Raw genomic sequence first — 23,644 nt, 5'->3', positions numbered from 1 at the left:
TACCCCTTGAATGTAGCTAATCTCTATTGTTTATGGTTTATCCTTCTACATTTCTTTAGCACAAATGAGCAGATACATGTATGGTTTCATGTATCACCTTTCTTATATGAAAGATAGTATACTGTATTAGTTATCTGTCACTGCATAACAAATTACCCCAAACTTCAGCTGCTTAAAACTCACAGCTTAGCTGCTTATCTCTCACAGTTTCTGAGGGTCCAGAATCCAAGAATGGCTTAGCTGGTGGTTGTAGCTTGGATCTCACATGAAGTTGCAGTTGGTTGCATGGATCACAGTATCAACTGGGGCTGAAGTCATTTAAAGCCTTCATTGGGCAGAGAATGAGAGAGAGAGAGAGAGAGAGAGAGAGAGAGGAACAAGGCAGAAGCTACATTGTCTACCTTATGATCAGAAGTAGTCACCCAAAGAGTCATGTACCACAGTCTTCATTGCATCACTATTTACAATAGCCAGGACATGGAAGCTACCTAAGTGTCCATCGACAGACGAATGGATAAAGAAGATGTGGCACATGTATACAATGGAATATTACTCAGCCATAAAAAGAAACGAAATTGAGCTATTTGTAGTGAGGTCGGTGGACCTAGAGTCTGTCATACAGAGTGAAGTAGATCAGAAAGAGAAAAACAAATACTGTATGCTAACACATATATATGGAATCTAAAAAAAAAAAAAGTTCTGAAGAACCTAGGGGCAGGACAGGAATAAAGGCGCACACGTAGAGAATGGACTTGAGGACCCGGGGAGGGGGAAGGGTAAGCTGGGACGAAGTGAGAGTGGCACGGACATATATACACTACCAAATGTAAAATAGATAGCTAGTGGGAAGCAGCCGCATAGTACAGGGAGATCAGCTTGGTGCTTTGTGACCACCTAGAGGGGTGGGATAGGGAGGGTGGGAGGGAGGCTCAAGAGGGAGGGGATATGGGGATACATGTATACATATAGCTCACTCACTTTGTTATACAGCAGAAACTAACCCAACATTGTAAAGCAATTATACTCCAGTAAAGATGTTTAAAAAAAAAAAAAAAGTGATCACCCAGACCATCCCTGGCACAGTGTTGGAGGGGACTCTACAAAGAAGTGAAAATCAAGAGGTAGAGATCATTGGTGGCCATCTTAAAAAGGCTGGCTACCACACGTACTCTGGATACTCTTTCATACTCTTTTCACTTAGCAGTATGTCCTGGAAAGCATTCCATATCAGCCCTTAGATCTTCCTCATTCTTCTTTATAGATGCAGAGTGCTTGAGCATGTACTATAGTCTATTCAGTCACTCTCCTATGTATTGACATTGGATTATTGCTAATATTGTGTAACCACATATAATAGTTTTGCTGCTTTTTTCGAAGAAGTGAATGAAATTTTATCACTTTTTAATAGAAGAAGTATAAGTTTTATTGGTTTGACTTGTTCAGCAAATTTTACTACATTCCCTGTATGATCTTGGCACTGTTCTAGTTCTCAGTTGTGCAGTGCTGGGCAACATACCAGCACTGTATCACCACTACTTTCAAAATTCTTAAAGACATAGAGGGGAAAGATGAATCTTAACTCATCACACAAATAAATATATAACTGAGTTATGATAGAGGCTATGAACATGTTTCATGTCATGAGGCATATTAGTTCTGTGCTGTGGATAATTAGAAAAGTCAGAAAGGGAAGAGAGAAAATTAAAAAGGCGAGGCAGAATAATTTTCCACATTTGCTAAAATATTCTAAGCTAGACGTCTAATTCATTCGTATATACGGCTGATAACTTTTCCTCTCATTCCCAAATAAAATTCACTATAAAGTGTTCAGTTCTAAAATTATTTCAAGAGAAGATGCTAATTTCTTTCTCTGTAATAGTGGTTTTCAACTGGAGGTGGTTTTGCCCCCCAAGCCATATTTGAGACACTTTTGATTGTCATGACTGGGGTGAGTCATAACCTGTAATGGGTTTCTACCCATTAGAGATAGGGATTGGGATGTTGCTAAACTCCCTGCAGTACCCCGGACAACTTCCACCTCCCCCAGCGCACACGCACGCGCGTGCACACACATATACACACACACACACACGCAAAAAAAAAAACCAAAATAAAGGATTATCTGCTCCAAAGGTCAATAGTTCTGATGTTGAGAAACCCTACTAGAAAGTATGAAAGTGTATAGAAAATGTTTAAAGTTAAGTTCCTCTTTTTTCCCAAGGATCTTTCTAGAGTTTATACAACTCTGGAATAAGTAGAAAAAACTAGAATTCAACATTATGCTTGTCTGTAATTCCAAAGCATGTGCTTGCCCTACTAAACCATGGTACAGATTAGCTGAAGTTAGGCTGAGGGTGAGATCAGATTGCAAGTCAAAGGTTCCTCACTGTTAATTTGGAAATGGACTTTTTCATGAATGGCCTAAAGCTTTGAGAAGTCTGAGAAGTTTCTTCTGATTCCAATTGTGTGCAACTAGTCATGCCCATCAGTTTCCTTATCTGTAAAATAAGGGACTTAGATCATTACAGATTATAAGTCTTTTCGTACCTTTTGGGCATTTAAATCTTTTAATTCAAATTTGTTTTATAAATTCATATGATTAATTCTGATATTTCCGCATAACCTAGAATATTACTAGGAATATGAAATGTTCATATTTGACACTGTAAAATATTTATCTTTGTGGAAATTAATTCTGTGAGAATGATTCCTATTAGGTCATGAGGATCAAAAGAGATGTGTCTAAAAGCAATAAAGTGCCAAAAAATGAAACCCTGTGATCTTGATTGTTACTGTTTTTAGCATCTTGTAAGTGAGCCAGTTTTACACGTGGTATTACGTACATAGTAATTTAGGTCTCCTAAAATAAAACTGGAACATATATAGTTTTTTCATTCTTATTAGATGACTGATTGGGCAGAGGCATTTAAGTACTCGTTGCAATTTTATTTATTAAGTGTAACTATTATTTTTTAATTAAAAGATATTTGGCAAGGTGACATAAGAACATGCTACAGAAAGGTACACACCGAAAGGTTCCCTCCCACTCTTGTTTCCAGTTCAGTCATTTCCTAACTTCTACCCCCAAAGGTAACCATTATTACTAGTTTCTTGTGTAAATGTCTAGACTTTGTTTCTATATATATAAGTAAAAATGAATGTGTATTTTATTTCCCTGTCCACTTTTTTCCTCCCTTAGTGAAGCTTTTATTTGATTTTAGGTAAATCTACTGTTACATTGGCAACAGTCCAATTATCATTCTAAGGTTATTAAAAATTAATTTGTTTTTAATTTTGTTTTGTTTCAGTAATACATTTACATCATTCAGACACCAAAAATAATGACAAGAGGATATAGTGAAAGACTTCCATCTCTGTTCTTGTTTGCCTTCCTCCCTTAGTGAAGCTTTTATTTGATTTTAGGTAAATCTACTGTTACATTGGCAACAGTCCAATTATCATTCTAAGGTTATTAAAAATTAATTTGTTTTTAATTTTGTTTTGTTTCAGTAATACATTTACATCATTCAGACACCAAAAATAATGACGAGGATATAGTGAAAGACTTCCATCTCTGTTCTTGTTTGCTAAATTCCACCCCCCTAAGAAGTAACCACTGTTTTCTGTTTTTAGTATGTTTTAGTTTTTTATTTCTGATGGACCACGATTTCTAAGCCTAGAGACAAGGTGGCAGCTCCTATGAAGGATTTATAGTTGAGTATAACATTACCCCTCCAAATTTTAAACAACTTATTTTGCTAATACTGGAAATTATTTTCTTTCTTTCCAGTTGCAGGAAGCCAAACAAATGGAAAAAGAAAGGCATCGACAGCATCATCATCTGTTGCAGTCTCCAGTAAGCCATCATGAGCCTGAATCACCTCAACTTAGATATTTGCCACCTCAGACTGTTGATCATATATCCCAGGAACATGAAGGGGACCTTGATCCCCATTCACATGATGTGGATAAAAGCCTTCAGGATGATACAGAACCTGAAAATGGATCTGATACTTCCAGTGCAGAAAATGAACAGACTGAAGCTGATCAGGCAGCTGCAGCCGAAAGTAATCTTTCTGAGAAGGGGTTGCAGGGGTTGGGAGGTGTGTGTTGGGGGAAGAATGTAGGAGGGCATTTTTGGTAAAGAAACGTGGAAAGGGTGATATGACTTAATGGGTATCAGGCACGTTGTGGTAATTGTGGACTGTGTCCATCCTAGGTGATAAAGTTTTCTTAAAATTAGTTCATAGCAAACAGGAGACCTATTTATTTAGTAAAGTTTTCTGGAATGTGACTGAAAATTTTAGGAAATCATTATAAGTTCACAAGGTACTGTTGTCAAAAAAAAGGACTGAAATTAAATATGAAAAGACATCTTTTGAATAACCACCTGGCATACAAAAATATTTATTTTTATATCCTGATGTGTAATAATCGATAAGATTTAGATATTCTCTGTGTTTTTTTCTAAGTAAATTTATAAGAAAAAGGTTACAAGATTACAAAAATTAAATTGCATTTATTTATTTTACAAATGTGTTTCTCTAAAACTAATCACATGCAGTCATTTTTTCCCCAAACGTTATTCTCAGCTTTAGCTGTTCTATAAAACTGTCAGGAAACGAGTTTCTTCCCTTTGTTCCTCCTTAGCTTGGTGTCAAAAAAATGATGGAAATTCTGTTGCCTTTCCAGTGTGGTTTTGTAGAACTAGGATGGTTAGGGCTTAGTTACAATTCATCTGAATTCTCTGTTTTTACTTTACTTTGAGGGAAGACTTCTATAGTATATTTTCAGCTCTTGGTTTTTTTTTTAACCACACCTTTTCCATAACATAACAGTGGTTTGAGCATCAGCAGTGTCATGAATAGGTGCCTCTTTACTCTTTTTAAGAGTACTTTATTCAGCATTTACTTTAAAGGGGACAGTTTTGATAAACCAAGCATTTCTAATACTCAAGCTAATAATGAATCCATACTGCCTATATGATTTACATTTACATTTCTAGCCTGCCCTTGCTGAAATTTCCCCTGCTTTAACTGTAAGCTTATAAAGGAGCTGTTCAAAGAGCTAATCTATAATAAGGCTGGAACTTTATTTATTCCTCCATTTCTTCATCCGTGCGTTCAGCTAATATTGATTTAGCATACTGTGTCCCAGGCACTGTGCTAGGACTTGGCGTTAAAAAAGCTGATGAAGATGTAGCCATTGCTCTTAGGGTACTCATGGTCTGCCTGGAAGGTCAGGCATGTATATAAATGAGGTGTAATGTGATAAATATCCTGCAAGTGGCATGCATAAGATAATTCTGCTGAGGAGAGTTAGGAAGTACTTTTGTAGAGAAAGTGATGCTTTAGCTGAATCTTGTTTGGATAAGGGAGGAATTGCCTAGCCAGAAAATTTAGGGAGTTTTCTAACAGAAGAAACAACATAGGCCGAGACCCAAGGGGTGGAAGCGTCTACTGTGTAGTAGGTACCACTGTAGGTACCTTTTAGGATACAGCACTATAAATAAGACATAATTCCTGTGGGATAGTCGTGATTTTTAAAGGTGTTTTTCTCCTGACAGCTGATATAAATGAAAATTTTGCTTCTGAGCCGTTGGGTGAGAGTGCATGGTCTGGAATTAGATTATCTGCTTTGAATCACATCTCTCTCACTTACTGGCTGTGTGACTTTGGACATAAAAGTTAACTTCTATAATCATTTCCCATGCGTAATAAGTATTATTCACTGTTAACTCTAATTCTGTCAGATAATTTATAAGAGAATTGACTCTTGATTTGCTAATCATTTTGTGCACATTTTAGTGACTATATATATTTAGTTATGTTGAAATTGTTAATTTTTAGACACTTGGTAACTTTAGCCGACTGGAGTGCAGGAATACAAAATTTAAGAAAGATGGAAAGATTGTATGTCAAGACATTTATATGTTTTTACTCCACAGAAGAATCTAAATGCTGTTGTATTTGAATTTTTTATAAAATGAAGTTACTGATTTGGCATGCTTATTTATCAAATTTCTCCTGTGACATTCAGTATTTTGTAGAATGCAGCGAACAGTAGATTAGGAACAGTGAACAACAGGGAGGACAGACTTCTGGAAGTCAGACTTTTACGTAGTGGTCCTTCATAGTGGTGTGAGTTGCAGGGTGTGTGTAGACAGTAGCACCATAAGCTCACATGCAGTCTGAGGCCATTTGCTGTAGGGTAGTGGCTCCCAGAACAGAGACCCAGATCCCAAAGCATCATAAAGTGCCAACTGAGCCTTCCCGAGATATTTTCAGCATTTCAGAAAATCCCGGGGAAACCGTATTTTTATCTGCAAAAGTCACTACAAACTAACTGGGAATATCAAGTTTTATTAGTTTCTTGTGTGTTCAGAAATTCTGATTGGTAGTTATGTCTGTTTTTGATTAATGTTAAATTGGGAGATGAATTCTCTTTTACTTACTAAATTTAGTTTTACATTGGATATGTGGAGTATGTTGGGGAAAAAATAGTAAGGAAGAGCTCAGATAGCCCTGTCTCTCTGGTTCTTCAAGGACCTCATTATATTAGAGCACAATGATGAGCTTGTTATTACTGGTGAGCCTAATTAATCAAAACAAGCTTTAATTACATTTAATATTATTTGATCAGTGTGAGACATGTTAGAAATGTTTCATTCAGAACTTTTAAAAGTTTTGGTTCTTAAAGGAATAATCTAGAAAACTCATTTAAGTTGAATAGTCATTAAATAGCTTGTCAAACGAATCATTGTTGAAATTGACTTAATGATAAAATATTTTAAAATATGGTTTGGTTAAAAGTTTTGAAGATTTAACATGTAATTGCTTCTAGTTTCATATCTCTGTTTTTTTCTTTTATTCTTAATTTCTTAGATTTTTTTTCATTATAAATGTTTAGTAAAAGTTTCCAAAAAACTAAAATACTGTTCTCTTGAATTTTTCTTTTTTAAAGCATTATCTAAAAATGATGTATTATACGATGGAGAAAACCATGACTGTGAGGAAAAGCCACGAGATATTGTGCAGAGCATTGTAGAAGAAATGGTGAACGTCATCGTTGGAGGTAGCGTATTTGACTTGAAATTAGTTTATTCTGTCTTATGTTATTTCATGTGACTGTGGGGACTATTTTATAATGTGCAAAACAAAAAAGGCAAAAATTGTGTGTAGAAAAAATATTTAAATCTCTGATTATAGATGAGTACTTCCTTTTCCTCCAGTTTCAGTTATAATCTGTTTATAAAAACCCACTGTTCCCCACCGCATTAAAAAAAAAAGGTTGATTACCATTTCATTTTTTGTTTTTATGTTTGCTGGGAGAAGGGCAAGGGTATATTTTCCATCCTCCTTAATGTGTTAAACTTTATAAACTAGAAAATGTTTAAATTGATTTGGTTTTTAGTATTTTGTATCTTTGGAAAAATCATGATTTCTTATACCTTTATTATCATGACCCAAGTCATAGCTGATACAGGGGCAGGTCCTATCATATGGATTGTATTATAAAAATTTTTTAAAGTTTGTTAGGAGTTTCATTCACACTTCTTGTGAACAATATTATTATAGATAGGATTAGATTTGAGACCAATCCACTGAAGCTTATTTAATTCATGGTATCTTGCACAGGACTAAGCATAGTACCTTGCTACATGTACTTCTAGAAATACGATTAAATGTACAGTGTGGCTCTTGAATGAGAATAGTACTATTTCAGCCATGCCTAATTTCCATTTATAATGTCATTTCTAAGAATATATTTCCTTCTTTAGTACAACACTAGAAGCAAGTATTCATCTGATTGCATTCTTAATTTTTCATTCATCTTTTCATTCAACGAATACTTAGGAAGCACATACAATTGTATGGCACTGTAAGGAGACACAAACGTTTATCTGAAATAGACCATGCTCTGGAGGAAAGGGGTTCTGGAGTATAGGAATGTAAGATAAGTGTCATTAGAAAGAAATAGCTAAAATCCTATTCAAATTCAAAAGAAAGAATGGGTATTTCTAGCTAAAATTATCCAGGAGGGCTTCATGTAGGAGGTGACACTTGAACTTAGACTGTATAGATATTCATGCAGGTATAGGGAGTGGTGTTTGATGTATGGGAAACTGTTAGCTAAAGTCTAGAGAGAATGATTTGGGAATTGGCAGGTGGTGCTTTAGCTGAAGTGTAGAGTATGTGGTGTCATATGGTAGAAAATAAGTTTGAAGAAGTAGTTTGGAGTCAACCAATGGATGGTTATAAATTCCAGCTTTAGGATTTTGGACTTCATTCTAAGAGAGAATAAGTTACCATTGAAGATTTTAGAACTAAGAAATGAAGTAATCAGAATAATATTTTAAGAAGCTAAGTGGAGAAATACGAAGTCCAGTGAAAGACCAGTGCAGTAATCTAAACCTAAATAGGACAGTAACAGTGGAAATAGAGAGGAAAAAGTGAATGAGACGTGAGATAATGGAAGTTGAATCAAGAAGAGTTTGCAACTGATTGAAATCTAGATGAAAGAGAGAATAAAAACTGTGTCAAAAGTCCCAAAGATTACCTCAAGATTTGGTGATTCACTAGAAGGACTCATCATATAGTTACACTCACCACTGTGATGTGCTGAGTCAAGGTACAAGGCAAAATCATCAAAGGGAAAAGGCGTATGGGGCAAAGTCTGGAGGAGATCAGGTGCACGCTTCCAGGATTCCTCTCGCAGTGAAGTTACATGGGAAACTCTTAATTTCCTCAAGCATTGAATTGTGAAGTGTTGTCTCGCAGGGCAGCTCCTTACAGACTGAGTGCCCAAAGTTTTTTCTGGGAGCCTGTCGTATAAGCACTCTCTATCTACATATACCAAAATTCCAGATTTCCAGAGGGAAAGCTGGTGTTCCAGTATAAACCACATTATTTGTACAAACTATTGAGGCACAGTGAGCCACTTCTATTATTTCTGGGAAGAGTGAGAATCCTCCCAAAGTGTAAATTCCAAGGTTCCAGCCAAGAGCCAACCTTGCAAGCAGGCCTTTCTAAGGATAGGCAGTCTCAGGCACGCTATGTTAGCTCTTCTCTGCACAGGCAGTCTCCCAGATTTTGAGCCTAAATGGGTAAGTAGGTGGTAGTACTATTGGTAGAATTATTGGAGTAGACGTTGGCGTGGGAAAAAAGGTACTAATTTTTATTTTGACATTGCATTTGACCTTCAGGTGTGCCATTCATGTGGAAATGTTTATGAAATATATAATGGAAATATAGAACTCTGGCCTAAGAGATAATCAAGGCAGGTGTTATAGGTGGGAGTCATTCTGTTAAAATTAGTACTTGAAGTAGATTACCAAATGGAAAAGTGTAGAGGCTAAAGAAGAGAGCATGGTCTTGGGGAATATGAATTTTTCAAAAAACCATAAACTTATAATAAGGGAAGAAAGAAAGTATTAGGTACCCACACATTCTCTTAAAATTTTATAATGTATATTAGGGGTTGGAAAATAATGTTCCATGAACCAAATTTGGCCCACTACCTATTTTTGTAAATAAAGTTTTATCGGAACACAGCCATGCTTATTTGTTTATGTATTGCTTATAGTGGCTGCCTTTGCACTACAAAAGTAAAGTTGAGTAGTGGCAACAAAGATCATATGGCCAGCAAAGCCTAAAATGTCTACTGTCTGGTCCTTTGCCAGTCTCTAATACATATGAATACAGAGTGTGAAGTGAAAGTTCTTTCATTTTTCTGCTTTTTACTTAGAAAACTTTCAAACCTAGAGAATAGTTCAAGGAACAGTACAGTTAAAACTGTAGGTCCTTTTCTAGATCACTAATTATTAACAGTTTTGCTACATTTGTTTTACTTGTCTTTAAGTAGACCCGTGTGTGTGTTTTGTTTTTGCTGAACCATTTGAAAGTTGGCTATATACAACATGACGCTTTACCCCTAAAATAACTCAGCATATATTTTCTAAGAATAAGGGCATTCTCATACATAACCACAATTCCATTTTCACACCTAAGAAAAATAACACTCTTTTAAGAATATCTAATATAAATACACTTTAAAGTGTTCCTAGTTGTCCCCAAATGTGTTTCTTATATTCTTTTTTTTCTTTTTTTAGTCCAGGACCCATTCTAGGTACACTTGTTGCATTTGATTATGTCTCTTTGGTCTCATTAGTTGAGAACAAGTCCTCTTGCCTTTTTTTCCATCTTTCATAACATTTATTTTTAAGAGTATAATGTTGTCTTGTAGAACGTTGCACAGTTTGAATTGATCTGATGGTTTCCTTATTTTGATTTAGAGTAAACATATTTGGCAAAAATACTGCATAGGTAATGTTGGTATTTCTTATTACATCATATAAATTGGTGCATAATTAAGTTACCCCCTGTTGGTGATAATGTTTGATCACCTGGTTAAGGATGACCACTAGCTCTCTTCATTGTAAGGGAACATTTTCCCCTTTATAATTAATAAGTAATCTGTGAGTGATACTTTGAGATCATATCAAGATCCATTCACTTACTGGTTTTAAAATCCCTTGATGATCCTTAGATATTACATGGATTGCAATATAGTGATTTCATAATTCTAATATTAATCAACATTTTTATATGGAGAAGAGCACCTCCCTTTATTCAGTGTGTTATAATCCTTTACTGTCATCATTTTTTGTTCCTGATCTGGCCAGTGGGAATCCCTTCAAGCCAGCCCCTGTGTCCTTTTGATGTGATTGCATCGTCTTTGAGCATTTCCTTGTTTTCTGGAACAGTAAGATGTTCTAGGTTCACCTTCAGCTTTCCCTTGTCCCAGCCCTGGAATCAACAAGTTCTTTAGGAGTCCTTATTCTTTTTACTGGGCAATTGTATTTAGAGACCAAGGCCTAGGTACTAGGTATGCTCATTGCTACTGGGGTGTTATTACTTTTAGTCTTTTCCAGTGGACAGAAACAGGAGATATACAATCACAAGATAATCTTATTAGTTCCAATTCACATCCAGCACCACAAGGTTTCTCTTCATCTTCCTGCATTTCATTCTTGTGTTTCTTTTTCCACAGTGAAAACCTAAATTTGCAGAAACAGTGTGCCATTACCAGGAACAAGCTAATTAATTAAAGTTCAGATTTCTTTGCAATCATATGTCCTTAGAATATATTTTACTAAGGATGAAGAGAGTACTGTGTTCAGAAGTTACTTGTATTAACTATTTTTATTGATTTAACTTCTTAAATTGAAGAACATTTACATGATTCAAAGTAAAAATTATATAAAATACTTAGAGAACTCTTCCTTCCATTTCTCCCCTTGCTGACCTGCCTTATTATACGTAACGACTTTCATAAGCTTGTAGTTTATAACAGCGGTCCCTAACCTTTTTGGCACCAGGGACTGGTTTCGTAGAAGACAGTTTTTCCACGGACCGGGACAGGGGGGTGGTTTTGGATGATTCAAGCGCATTACATTTATTGCTCACTTTATTTCTATTATTATTATTATTATTTTATTGATTGATTGCTGCGTTGGGTCTTCGTTGCTGCACGCGGGCTTTCTCTAGTTGAGGCGAGTGGGGCTACTCTTCGTTGTGGTGCGTGGGCTTCTCATTGTGGTGGCTTCTCTTGTTGCAGAGCACAGGCTCTAGGTGCTCAGGCTTCAGTAGGTGTGGCACACAGGCTCAGTAGTTGTGGTACACGGGCTTAGTTGCTCCACGGCATGTGGGATCTTCCCGGACCAGGGCTCGAACCTGTGTCCCTTGCATTGGCAGGCGGATTCGCAACCACTGCACCACCAGGGAAGTCCTATTTCTATTATTATTACGTTGTAATATATAATGAAATAATTATACAGCTCGCCATATTGCAGAATCAGTGGGAGCCCTGAGCTTGTTCTCACTTGCCACTCACTGATAAGGTTTTGATATGAGTTTGTAAGCAATTAATGCATTATGGTCTCTGTGCAGTCAAATCTCTCTGCTAATGATAATCTATTTGTAGCCACTCCCCAGTGCTAGCATCACTGCCTCAGCTCCATGTCAGATCGTCAGGCATTAGATTCTCATAAGGAGCTTGCAACCTAGATCCCTCACATGCGCAGTTCACAGTAGGGTTCGCGCTCCTATGAGAATCTAATGCTGCTGCTGATCTGACAGGAGGCAGAGCTCAGGCAGTAACGTGAGCGATGGGGAGCGGCTGTAAATACAGATGAAGCTTCGCTCGCTCACCGCCACTCACCTCGTGCCGTGTGGCCTGGGGTGTTGTGGGGGGCAGTGTTGGGGACCCCAGGTTTATAGTGTGTGTGTGTGTGTCCCCAGAGAAGTAAGCAAATACTTATGATTATTTCTCTTTCTTTTTGATAGAACGCTGTATATCTTCTGTGTCTTCCCCTTTTTTCACCTAATATATACTAGAAATCCCTCTATTTCAGTTGATAGAGATTTCTCTTATTCTTTTTTCTTTTGGCTGTCTGCATAATACTCTATTATGTGGGTATATGTTTATTCAGCCAGTCCCCTGCTGACAGGAACTTTGGTTGTTTCCAGTATTTTGCTATTACAGATAAAGCTACAGTGAATAACCATGTATATCTGTATTCATATTTGTGGAGATTGATCCTCTGGGCAAATTCAAAGAGGTAATATTACTAGGTCAAGTGGTAAACGAATGTGAAGGTGTGTTAGCTTTTGCTGAATTTCTCTTCCTAGGTGTTGTATTGTTTTGCACTCTTCCTTGCAACATACGAGAGTGCCTTTTTCTCCAAGCTCCCAGTGGAGTTTAAGGTTTTGAATTTTTGCCAACCTGACAGGTGAGAATTGGATCTTACTTTGGTTTTAATTTGCATTTCTCCACGAGTGAAATTAAATATCTTGTTGTGTTTGAGGGCCATTGTATGTCTTCTTTAGGGAGTCATCTATTCATGTCTTTTGTGCATTCTGTCAGGTTTTTATCCTTTTTCCCTCATAATTTCAGAGAATCCTTTATATATTAGGATTCTGTGATATATTTTACAAATATTTTCTCTCAGTTCCTTATTTGCCCAAGTCTTCTGACCTTGATATGTTTTTTGCTCTTTAAAAAGTTTTTTTAATAATATTTTTCATGCATGTCTGTATTCATATATTGGAATATAAATGGGAACATACTGTACTTCTTTATAATCTGCTGTTGTCACATACTAAATTATAGTTTTCCTTTCATGTCATATTGTACTTAATTATATTGGTGGTCCATAATTTATTTAAATAATCTCCTATTAATACTAGCATTTAGGTTATTTACTAGTTTTTGCTTTGCATGGCTCTCGTGGAGCATTCGTATTATAGATATCATTTTGCACTTTTCTTTAGGGTAAGGAATACTTGACCAAGATGTATGAACATTTAAAATTTATATACAGTGCTTTGTTTAACATCACTTTAATAGATGGACTATATCTTATTGTTTTAATTTATGTTTCTTTGATTATTTGCATGGTAAAAACATAGGAAGCAGTCATTATTTTTGTAGGTCAAATACTGGCAATTTCATGTGGTGCAGCTGAGTGTCTATGGGCTATTTATACTTTTCTGAATTGCCTATTCCTATCTTTTGCCCATTTTTCCATTCAGTTTTTTCGGTTTTTGTTCTTTTTTTGTTTTTCATCTTTATTGGAGTATAATTGCTTTACAGTGTTGTGTTAGTTTCTGCTGTACAACAAAGTGAATCAGCTGTATGTATACATATATCTCCATATCCCCTCCCTCTTGATGGGTTTCTGTTCCTTAATTCAAGATTTCTTCATCTTAAGAAATGAACGCTTGTTCATTGTATTATAAATATTTTTTCCCCAGTCTTTGTTTTGTTTTGTTTTGTTTCCCTTTGCTTCTGTTGTTACAGGTCTTAGCAGATATTTGACCATACCTAAAAAATTTAACAAATAAAGCCTTTTTCTTTGTGATTCTGTTTTTGTCTTGCTTAGAATGGATTTTACCACCCTAAGATTATAAAAATATTCTACCATGTTTTTCTAATACTTTTGTTTTCATTTTTTTAATTTAAATTTTTAATTCATCTGAAATTTATTTTTCTGTTTGATATGAGATTAGATAGCTAGTTATAACCTAGAATAATACTTCCTTTCCTAATTAATTTGAAATCCCACTTTTATCCAAAATGGTTCTGTTGGAGTTTTCTGTACAGTCACATTGAGCTGTTTATTCTTATCCAGTGTTGAATTGTTTAAAATATTTTAACTTTATTGTATATGTTGATCTTTATAGTGCAAGTCCCTCCCCATCAGTTTTTTATACATTTCATTAAATGTATACACAAAGTTTAGAAGCAGTTCATTCAGTTCAAAAAGTAAGTTTATTTAGTAATTGTTTCTAAATGTTTTTCATTTGGTTATCTTGGGTTTTCTAGGTGAGTAATGATATTTTATCTTTGTTTCTTCCTTTATAATATTTACGCTTCATTTTTGGTCTCTCAGTTTTGTTATATAACATTAGTTTGAACCTCAAGAAAATGTTGAGTAGGGTTAATGGTGGCAAGAATCCTCATTTGTTTTTAACAGTATTGCTATATTTCACCTGTAAGTTTGATGGTTGCTTTTGTGTTTTGGAGGATACTCTTTATCAAGTTCAGTAAGTTTTCTGTATTTCTAGTTTATTAAAAGATACTTTTTATCTTTTTGTATGTGTGCCTGGGTGTGATTTTACTTTTGTTTTTTAAATCAGGACTAGCTGTTGAATTCTTTTCATAACTTGTCATCATTCTAGTGATTTTTCTATTATGTTTTTAGCTATTAATTCTCCTCTTTCTTTCCATTCTTCCCTTCCACATCACACACTACAGTTGAGTATTTTTCATCATATCCTTTATTGCTCTGACAGTCTTTCCTAATTTCCATCATTTTGTCTTATGATTCTGCATTCAGAGAAAATGTTACAAGGGGCTTCCAATACTTTATTCATTAATGTCCATTCTACTGCTTTTCCCAGTGTATGTTTTTTCTTTCAGTAATTTTGTTTTTGTCTCTAAGAACCCCTATTTTTTCTTGAGCTCCCTTTTTTCATAGTGCTTTGCACTTTTTTTTTTTTTTTGCGATACATGGGCCTCTCACTGTTGTGGCCTCTCCCGTTGCGGAGCACAGGCTCTGGACGCGCAGGCTTAGCGGCCATGGCTCATGGGCCCAGCTGCTCTGCGGCACGTGGGATCCTCCTGGACCAGGGCACGAACCTGTGTCCCCTGCATCGGCAGGTGGACTCTCACCCACTGCGCCACCGGGGAAGCCCCTGCGCCTATTTATTGATGCAGTATTCTTTGACACATCTCTGGGAGTACTAATTAAAATTGTTCCAGCTGTAAAATGTTTCACCGGAAAACCATTTGCTCAGATTGCTGACCTTTGTCCTTACTTTTGAGCGTAGACTTTACATGTCTGTCTGTTTAAAGAATAGAAAGACCAGATTTGATCAGTATATAAAGAGCTTTCTCAGTAATTCTGTGCACTGCTTTTCCATTTCTCATGAGGCTTTCCTCTCCAGAGTCTGCCGGGTGACTGCCGTCCAAAGGCAGACCTTATTTCCCAGCTGAGAACTTAACTAAAAGAAGCAGATGCCTCCCTTGAGCAGAGGGGGATCCTGGTGATCCTTGGGCTGTGTTGTAAGCACACTCTGAAGCCATGTGAAGCTTGGAATAAATGCTGTTTCAACGTTTTATATATTCTAGCCTCGGGGTCAGGAGTGGGGGGAGCGTTCTTCAAACTTGGTTTGTTCCCATTCTCCCAGCCTTTGCCAGGAAATCTTAGGCTGCCTTCATTCAGTTAGGGCTTTATTTAGCATTAGTTAAGTAGAAACAGGTGGTTAGAGTGGAAGCCTAGAACTTGAGATTTCACTGCTGTACTAGCTTGCTCAGTGTTTATTGCAGCACTGTCTGTTCTCCCTTAGCTGGGATGCTGCTCTCTCTCCTCCTACCCTACTTCTTAGGTTAAGACACCTACCAAGCAAATCCTCCACTTTAATTAACAGGCTGCACTCAGATACATTCTAGATGATCGTGGCTGCTGACAGCTCTGTTGGTAGACATTGGCCTGGTTTCCCAAGCTCTCTTCCCTCCTACCCCATAGCCCTTGGCTTTCTGTCTAGGCTTTGGAGTATATTGGAACCCACATGGTACAATTCAGCCACTTCTCAGGTAGCTCCCTTTGCATGTGTTCAGTCACAGGCGTCTGAACATTATTGGCTTTTCCCTTCTTCCTCCATCCCAACCTTTTGTTGTTGTTGTTCATGCTGCATGGCTTATGGGATCTTAGTTCTCCAGCCAGGGATTGAACCCAGGCCATGGCAGTGAAAGCACCGAGTCCTAACCACTGGACCACCAGGGAATTCCCATGAACTTATCTTAATTTTTAGAAATTCCTTCAAGATTTTGGTCTATTGATTATATCCTCCTTAGTTTTCCAGTGCTAGTAAAGACTATTTCTCTTGTTTATATTTTTTCCCTTGTAGTTTCAGTGGGATTTGTGAAAGAAGAAGGTAAATTAGTGGGCTCAGCTCACCACCTTGTAAACAGAAGTCTGCACTTATGTTTAGGGGACAACTAGAGGGAAAATTAGAGGAAAAAAACATAGAGAAGAATAATATCTAACTGTTAAGTACTTTCTTTGTATCCCCAATGATTTTATGTGCTTTACTTGTGTTTACTCAATCCTCCCCAAACTCTGGGATGTTTAGGTACTGTTATGATTCCATTTTTTACAAATGAGGAAATTGAGGCACTGAGAGATTAAGCTAACCTGTAAGAAGTGGTAAAGACTCCAACCCAAAGATGTCTGGCTTCACAGCCTGAAAATAAAATAAGAGAATGTTTTCAGTTCGTTTCAGAAATTTCCTAAGAAGGAAAGTATTATCAATGAATATTAATTATTTCTTCAGAAGTTTGATTTAGAAAAGAAAAATGGACAGTAGCTGATGTGTGGTAGGAGTTGCAGGAAAGTTATGTCTTTATAGTGAAAAGATGTGAGTGTGTTGGTTGAGTACTGGGGAAGATCCAGTCATGTGCACAAATTGAAAAGGTAATGTTTCAAGAAAGTATCCAGGGGAGAAGGACACTACCTAAGGCAAGAAGAGGTAGATTTGAGGGTGAATGAATGATTCATCTTAGAAATGTGAAGGAATATTTTTTCCCTGAAATGAGAGGGAAGATAAAGATGATTGTTGGTGTTAAGGAATTTTATAGTGGGTGAGGGTAAGGAAGCCTATGTTAAATTATCTGCGTAGCTTAAGTAGAAGGTGGAAGTTGTTTATTAAGGGAAGGTGGAGGAGGGGCAGTGGAAAGAGATGTAATTGAGTACAGAGAAAAAGGTTGGGAGTAGGTGCTTTGGGGAACAATCATCAGTTTCTGATAATCATTAAATTTTTGTGACTTCTTCCAGAGAGTTCTTTACATATATATAAGCATTCTTTACATATATATAGAAAGCTGTAATAGTATTTAGTGTGTCAGACATTAGCATATTACCAGGTACACTCCTTTCATTACTCAAATCAGTAAGAAAATTGGGCACATGTTACCAGTTATCAGCAAAATTAATAATAGCTACTACCCCTTATTGAGAACCAATTGTGTTCTTTATGTACTGTGCATGTGTGTGTGTTTTGGTGATTCCTTATAGACATTATTATCTTTGTTGCTTATGAAGAAGGTGAAGTAACTTCTCCAGTTAAGTGGTAGAGACATGATTAAAACAGCAGGGGTCTTTCATATTCCAAAATCTGTGCTCCTTCTAGTACATTGTATTTCCCTCATGCTAGCCTGTAATTTCTTTCTTTTTTTTTTTTTGTGCTGTACACGGGCCTCTCACTGTTGTGGCCTCTCCCGTCGTGGAGCACAGGCTCCGGACGCACAGGCCCAGCGGTCATGGCTCACGGGCCCAGCCGCTCCGCGGCATGTGGGATCCTCCGGGACCAGGGCACGAACCCGCGTCCCCTGCATGGGCAGGTAGACTCTCAACAACTGCGCCACCAGGGAAGCCCTAGCCTGTAATTTCTTTTACTTGGCAGCATGAGAGGAGCAGTTTCCTGCCAGATAGCTACTGAGTTATGGCCACAGACATGTATGTGTTCCTTTTTCTTTCTTTAGTTCATATTCTTTTCCATTTTGGTTTATTACAGGATATTGAATATAGTTCCCTGTGCTTTACAGTAGGACCTTGTTGTTTATCCATTCTATGTAAAATAGTTCGCATCTGCTAATCCCAAACTCCCAATCCCTTCCTCCCCCATTCCCCCATCTCCTTGACAACCATAGTTTGTTCTCTATGTCTGTGAGTCTGTTTCTGTTTCGTAGATAAGTTCATTTGTGTCATGTTTTAGATTCCACATACAAGTGATATCATGTGGTATTTTTCTTTCTCTTTCTGACTTCATTTAGTATGATAATCTCTAGGTCCATCCATGTTGCTTCAAATTTCATTTTTTGTTATGACTGAGTAGTATTCCATCATGTTTTTATATGTGTATATCAGTCACATCTTCTTTATCCATTCATCTGTCTATTGACATTTAGATTGTTTCCATATCTTGGCTACTGTAAATAGTGCTGCTCTGAAGTTTTCTTTTTTAAAGTAACATACATTACACCTAGAGTAGTTCTGAAACTTGGTATTGTTTGCAATGTCTATGTTTGTCCTACTAGAAGTCATTTATTTCTGTGTATATTAATCACAAGTAAGATTACTCAGAGTGACATACTGAAGAATATTCACAGCCATTATTTCCATAGTTGTGTTCCAAAGAATATATGTTATTAGAGGTATTAGTAGGTATTCTAAAAAGGGGGTTGGGATCTCATGGTAAAATAAATTTTGGAAACACTGTGTATTGTATATCCCCTTTGGAGAACTCAGTGCGTATTAGCAAATTAAAGGCTATGATAAAGATACCTATTTTCCATCATTTCCCAAACTTATTTGAAAATGGGATTTTTTTGAAGAATTTCTTTTAATATCTTAAGGCATTAGCATTCATTAGGACTCAGTTTAGTAAATGCTAATATAGACTAAAAGTAAGCTGCTGTTTCGTCACATTCTGTTAGCCTTTCATCAGCTGAGTGTGTTCCATTGCCAGAGCTACTTAAGGATCATGTTTGGATATATTCCAAATGCATACTTACTAGTAAGTATGCTAACCTTTAAATGGTGCCAATACATCTTACTTCACATTGCTTTTCTGCCACTGTTTCATTTTAAATAGTGTATGCTTTTTCAGTGCACTTCAGTTAAGTTAAATATGTTTGCATGTTTTTTCTTCTTACCGTTTTAGATATGGGAGAAAGGGCTACCATAAATGCAAGTGCAGATGGCAACATTGGAACCATAGAGGATGGTAGTGACAGTGAAAATATTCAAGCAAATGGAATTCCAGGAACACCAATTTCTGTTGCATATACACCTTCCTTACCTGATGACAGATTGTCTGTCTCTTCCAATGATACTCAGGTATAAATAGAGGAAAAATCCTCTTAATCTTACAAATTGATAGGCTGCTACCAACACCTTGTGGTGAATATATCCAGTTGATAATGCTGGCTGATTTCAGTCTGAGGAAATAAAAAGTTGTGGGTTTTTTTCCCATTGATATAAATCCAGAGCAGTTTATTCCCTTAAAATATTGATAGCTATATTTCCAACTCTAAGGTGTGTCTCATATGTGTTCACATCTTTCCTCCTCCCCCATTGAAATTACATTTAAAAAGAACATTCTTATCACATATTTATAGGATAATTCTAGTATACTAGGAGGAGAAAGAGCTTCTGGAGATCTGGAGAACTTCGTCTTACCTTTGCTCAGGGTACAATAAAATCCATACTGTGGTAGTGATAGGGTCTTCCTCATCCTTCCTACCCTGTATTTTGTGTATTTTTTCCTTATCTTTTCAGATAAGGGAGTCCTACCCTAAATCATTGCCCCATACATAGGGGTAAGTTTTCCTGGCCTTGCTAACCTTTATCAGTTAATAACTTTTAAATGTTGCCTTAACAGTCTCCATTGTCTTATGTCTATCTGTGCAGAATAGATAAAAAATAAAATAGGACAAAAACATAAAACACCCAGTGACAGGTAGTGGAAAGCGTAGTTTAGGCCATAAATGGGTAAATTTTAAGAGTTTGGTGACATATTTTAAAAGAATGCATTTTTTAAGGTATTTATTGTTGGGGATGGGAGTGGCATGTCACAATAAAGAAAAACAATATGGCAAATTCCTCATCTAGTTTTCCTTCCAGTAGAACCCCACATATAACTGAATCGAATAAAATATATAGAAGGCTGAAATGATTTGCACTGGCAGATGCCTTTATTTACATGGTGTGTTCACTTGTTTAGGAATCTGGAAATTCTTCAGGACCTTCACCTGGTGCTAAGTTTTCCCACATTTTACAAAAGGATGCCTTTCTAGTATTCAGGTCATTGTGTAAACTGTCAATGAAACCACTGTCGGATGGACCGCCAGATCCAAAGTAAGTCCTCAGCTGTTCTGCCTGACAAACGCAGCTTTTTAATATTGAGCCTTTTACTGTAAAATAGTCTTTGGGCTTTCTTTTGTTTTTGTCTTTTAGGACCTTCAAAAATACTTTGGGGGGTTATTTTACTTTTTAAAACATGTACTAAAGAACAATGAGTTTCAAAATTGGTAGAGTAGATACCTTACACTATCTTCCAGAAGCACACCAACAGCATTATAGAATTGTGCCTGGTGCTTAGTAGGTGCTCATCCAGTATTGAATGATTAAATGAATTATTATTTTAATATTGTAAGTAACATTGGTACTAATGTAGCCCTTTACATGTAGCCTCATGCTAGGCTTCTGAAAATTACTACTTAAAAGGTAATAAAACCTAAGAGAAATAAATCTTAAAAGTCATAATGAAAGATAATAACATATTCATTAAGGTCTGAAAAAATGCCCTAAGATGATAACTTTCTCCCGTGGGGAGCAGGAAATACTTTAACATAGGAGTCACTCGTCTGCTTCCCATCAATTACATTAGTCTAAACGGTAGGTAAGTGCCATTTTTTAAGTCATAAATTGTCATATATCTTTCTGTGTAAATGATTCCAGTGCAAGTACTTCCTGCTCGAGGTTGAGTTGGGGAGTTATTAAAGAGCCCTGCTCCTCTGATGTTGCAGCATCATGTATTAGAACTTTCTGGAGAAAGTCAGCTTGGAGAGGCCTGAGTGACTTTGAGAAAGGGATATTGAAATAGGGGGAAATTCATTTTTAAAACCCTAGAGCATTTCAGTTTCTAAGTGTCAGCTGAGAAGGAAGACTGGAGACAGTTACGATAAAAACTTTATAAGTTTTGGGAAACCACATTTGTTATACTTTCTACAGTTTTGTTTTGTCACATTGTACTGATTCAGTGAGAAACATCTTTTAGGCCCAGAAGCCTGAAACTCTTATCTTTTTAGGCCCAAACCCTGAGAGTCAGAAATATTTTGAAAATACAAACGCTACAGAAACAAGATTAAGGTTGTTGAATTACAATATAAACTTGATTATAGCCTATATATTTTATACGAATATATTTGAAATTTTTTCAGTTTCTTATTTTCATTTTGGGGGGAGAATGACAATTTTGACCTATCATTCTGGATTGATGAAGACCTACTTTAAGGAGAAAATAACTTTAGAATTTGGTGCTAGTGCTGAAAGCCATTTTTCCCATGATTTAAAAATGTTGGTGACCTTAAAAGCCTCAGATGTTTAGTTTTCCCAAATCAGACCTTTAATATTACAAAAGATTATTGTGATGAATAATGTAAATTATCCTCCTATGTAGTGGGCTTAAGTCAGAGATATTAGGAAATTTTGTTTCAACATAAAGAAAACCTTCTCGACCACCAGTCATTAAATATTGGAATTGAATTCTGAAAGAGATCAAATTTTCCACCCCTAGAAACTGTTCTTTTTCCAGAATATATGGTTTTCTATCTTGAATGATTTTTTTGCCAAAATTAATGATATTTTGTAGTTATACAATTTCCTTTTTGTCTTTGCTTCTCTTTATACTTTGTGGCCTTGCTAAGATGATGATCCAGGAAATGTTCTTTAAGCTTGAATCGTAATTTGAAACTACCCCACAAAAAAACTGCAGACCTGTAATTTCCAGCTTCTTTTGCCTGTCAGAAGTATACTTTATTGTGTTATCAAACAATCATTTGATCATCTCTTCATTGATTAATGCCCTATTCATAGTAAATACTTAATGTTTAGATGAGTGCATGAATAAATCCGTTAATTATTTTGAGCACATACTAACGAGGCATTTTGTTGGATGCTGTGGATACAAAGATAAAACATACTTACAAGAAAACTCATGCGTTGGTGAATGATAAGCTGCGGGTTTTAGTTTCTATTGGAATTGAGCAAAAAGGGTGATAAATGTGAGGTAGACTAAGGAAGTAGCAGTAGTGGATAAGCCTTGGAAGGCCTCAACGTGAAGGGGGAATACCTGGCCCACTCCATATTTTCCTATAGCTATTATTCACAGTCTTATTCCCACTGTTTCTCACTTGATTTATCTAAGGTTTGTTTGTTTGTTTGTTTTGTAATACTGCATTTGCTGCACGTACGTATTCTTAGATTCAGAGGCATAGGCATCTTGGAAACATGACTGTGTATTAATGGTCTTATTGGCTCCAGTTTTATTTCAAAGATGGCAGTATTTTTTGTGATTCCTATTTACCTAAAATTAAATATTCCTTGTTAGAGTTTTAGGTCCTTGAATCACTTGACACTTAAAACCATAAAATTTTTAAGGTAGAAATCAGGAGCAATTAAGTTTACTATGTGGTGTAAATGTGACTAAGTACAATTTGGAATAAATTAAAAAAAGAACTAACGGCTAGAGCATTTAAATGTGTTCTGCATTTGAAAAGTTGCCTGGGATCAATCTCCTTGGTCTCTTGGGCTTAAAAAACCTGTTTCAATGGGAGAAAAATTGTATTTGTGAAATCTGATCATTAAACTTCTAGATAGTGATCAGAAATGTGGCACAGTATATTGGTCAGAGAAATACCATTTTCAATTTAAGCTTAAATGTGTTTTTCAGCTTTCATTATATAAAAATACGTATTTAGAATAAATGGGTAAGCTACCAAGAGGTACAAGTATTCTAAAAGCCTCTTTGTATGTATTTTTTAAAAAAAGAGTTTTCGATGGTTACAGAAAAAGTAAGCTTGAAGCAATGCTTTAATTTGCTTTTTATTAGTGTTTAGGGTTTTTGAGTAGCATAACTAGGAAAAAAGTACATTGGAAACTATTTATACTAAATATGGCCCTTAATCTGAGAAGTTCATGTTGATTTCTAAAAAGTGAAATATACTTGTGAAAGAAAGGAACAAGGCATAAATCTTTAAATTTTTTTTTCTTGTTCAAAGGAACAGTAGGTTGATGTTAAATATGTGTGAGTGATTGTTTTCCCATTTAAAAAGTTCATGAAATTATGTGGTAGAAGGAGAACATCAGTGGAACTACCCATTATTAGTGGCCAAGCTTATTTATGTACTGTACCTTCTTATTTATGTTGCAGAATTTTCTGTTTCTTTCCATGTAAAGGTTTGTGAAATTATGTGGTACAGGAAATATCTTTGGAACAACCTATTATTACCATAA

The 23,644-nt window shown here is 36.1% G+C and overlaps 1 protein-coding gene across 2 annotated transcripts in view; it reads left to right on the top strand.

Annotated features, from left to right (window-relative positions):
* ARFGEF1 (ARF guanine nucleotide exchange factor 1) overlaps positions 1–23,644 on the top strand; it is a 140,221-nt gene that overhangs the window by 59,429 nt on the left and 57,148 nt on the right. For both annotated transcript variants that reach the window (XM_024742580.1, XM_024742581.1), the window contains exons 6-9: positions 3,791–4,067; positions 6,964–7,074; positions 19,290–19,465; positions 20,352–20,485. In XM_024742580.1, coding sequence (XP_024598348.1) covers positions 3,791–4,067; positions 6,964–7,074; positions 19,290–19,465; positions 20,352–20,485 — 698 coding nt within the window. The remainder of the gene's footprint in view (positions 1–3,790; positions 4,068–6,963; positions 7,075–19,289; positions 19,466–20,351; positions 20,486–23,644) is intronic.

This window comes from Neophocaena asiaeorientalis, unplaced genomic scaffold (genome assembly GCF_003031525.2).
Source record: "Neophocaena asiaeorientalis asiaeorientalis breed wild unplaced genomic scaffold, Neophocaena_asiaeorientalis_V1.1 scaffold226, whole genome shotgun sequence".
Taxonomy (NCBI): domain Eukaryota; kingdom Metazoa; phylum Chordata; class Mammalia; order Artiodactyla; family Phocoenidae; genus Neophocaena; species Neophocaena asiaeorientalis.
The sequence above is the reverse complement of the archived record's forward strand: the minus strand, read 5'-3'. Positions and strand labels throughout refer to the sequence as shown.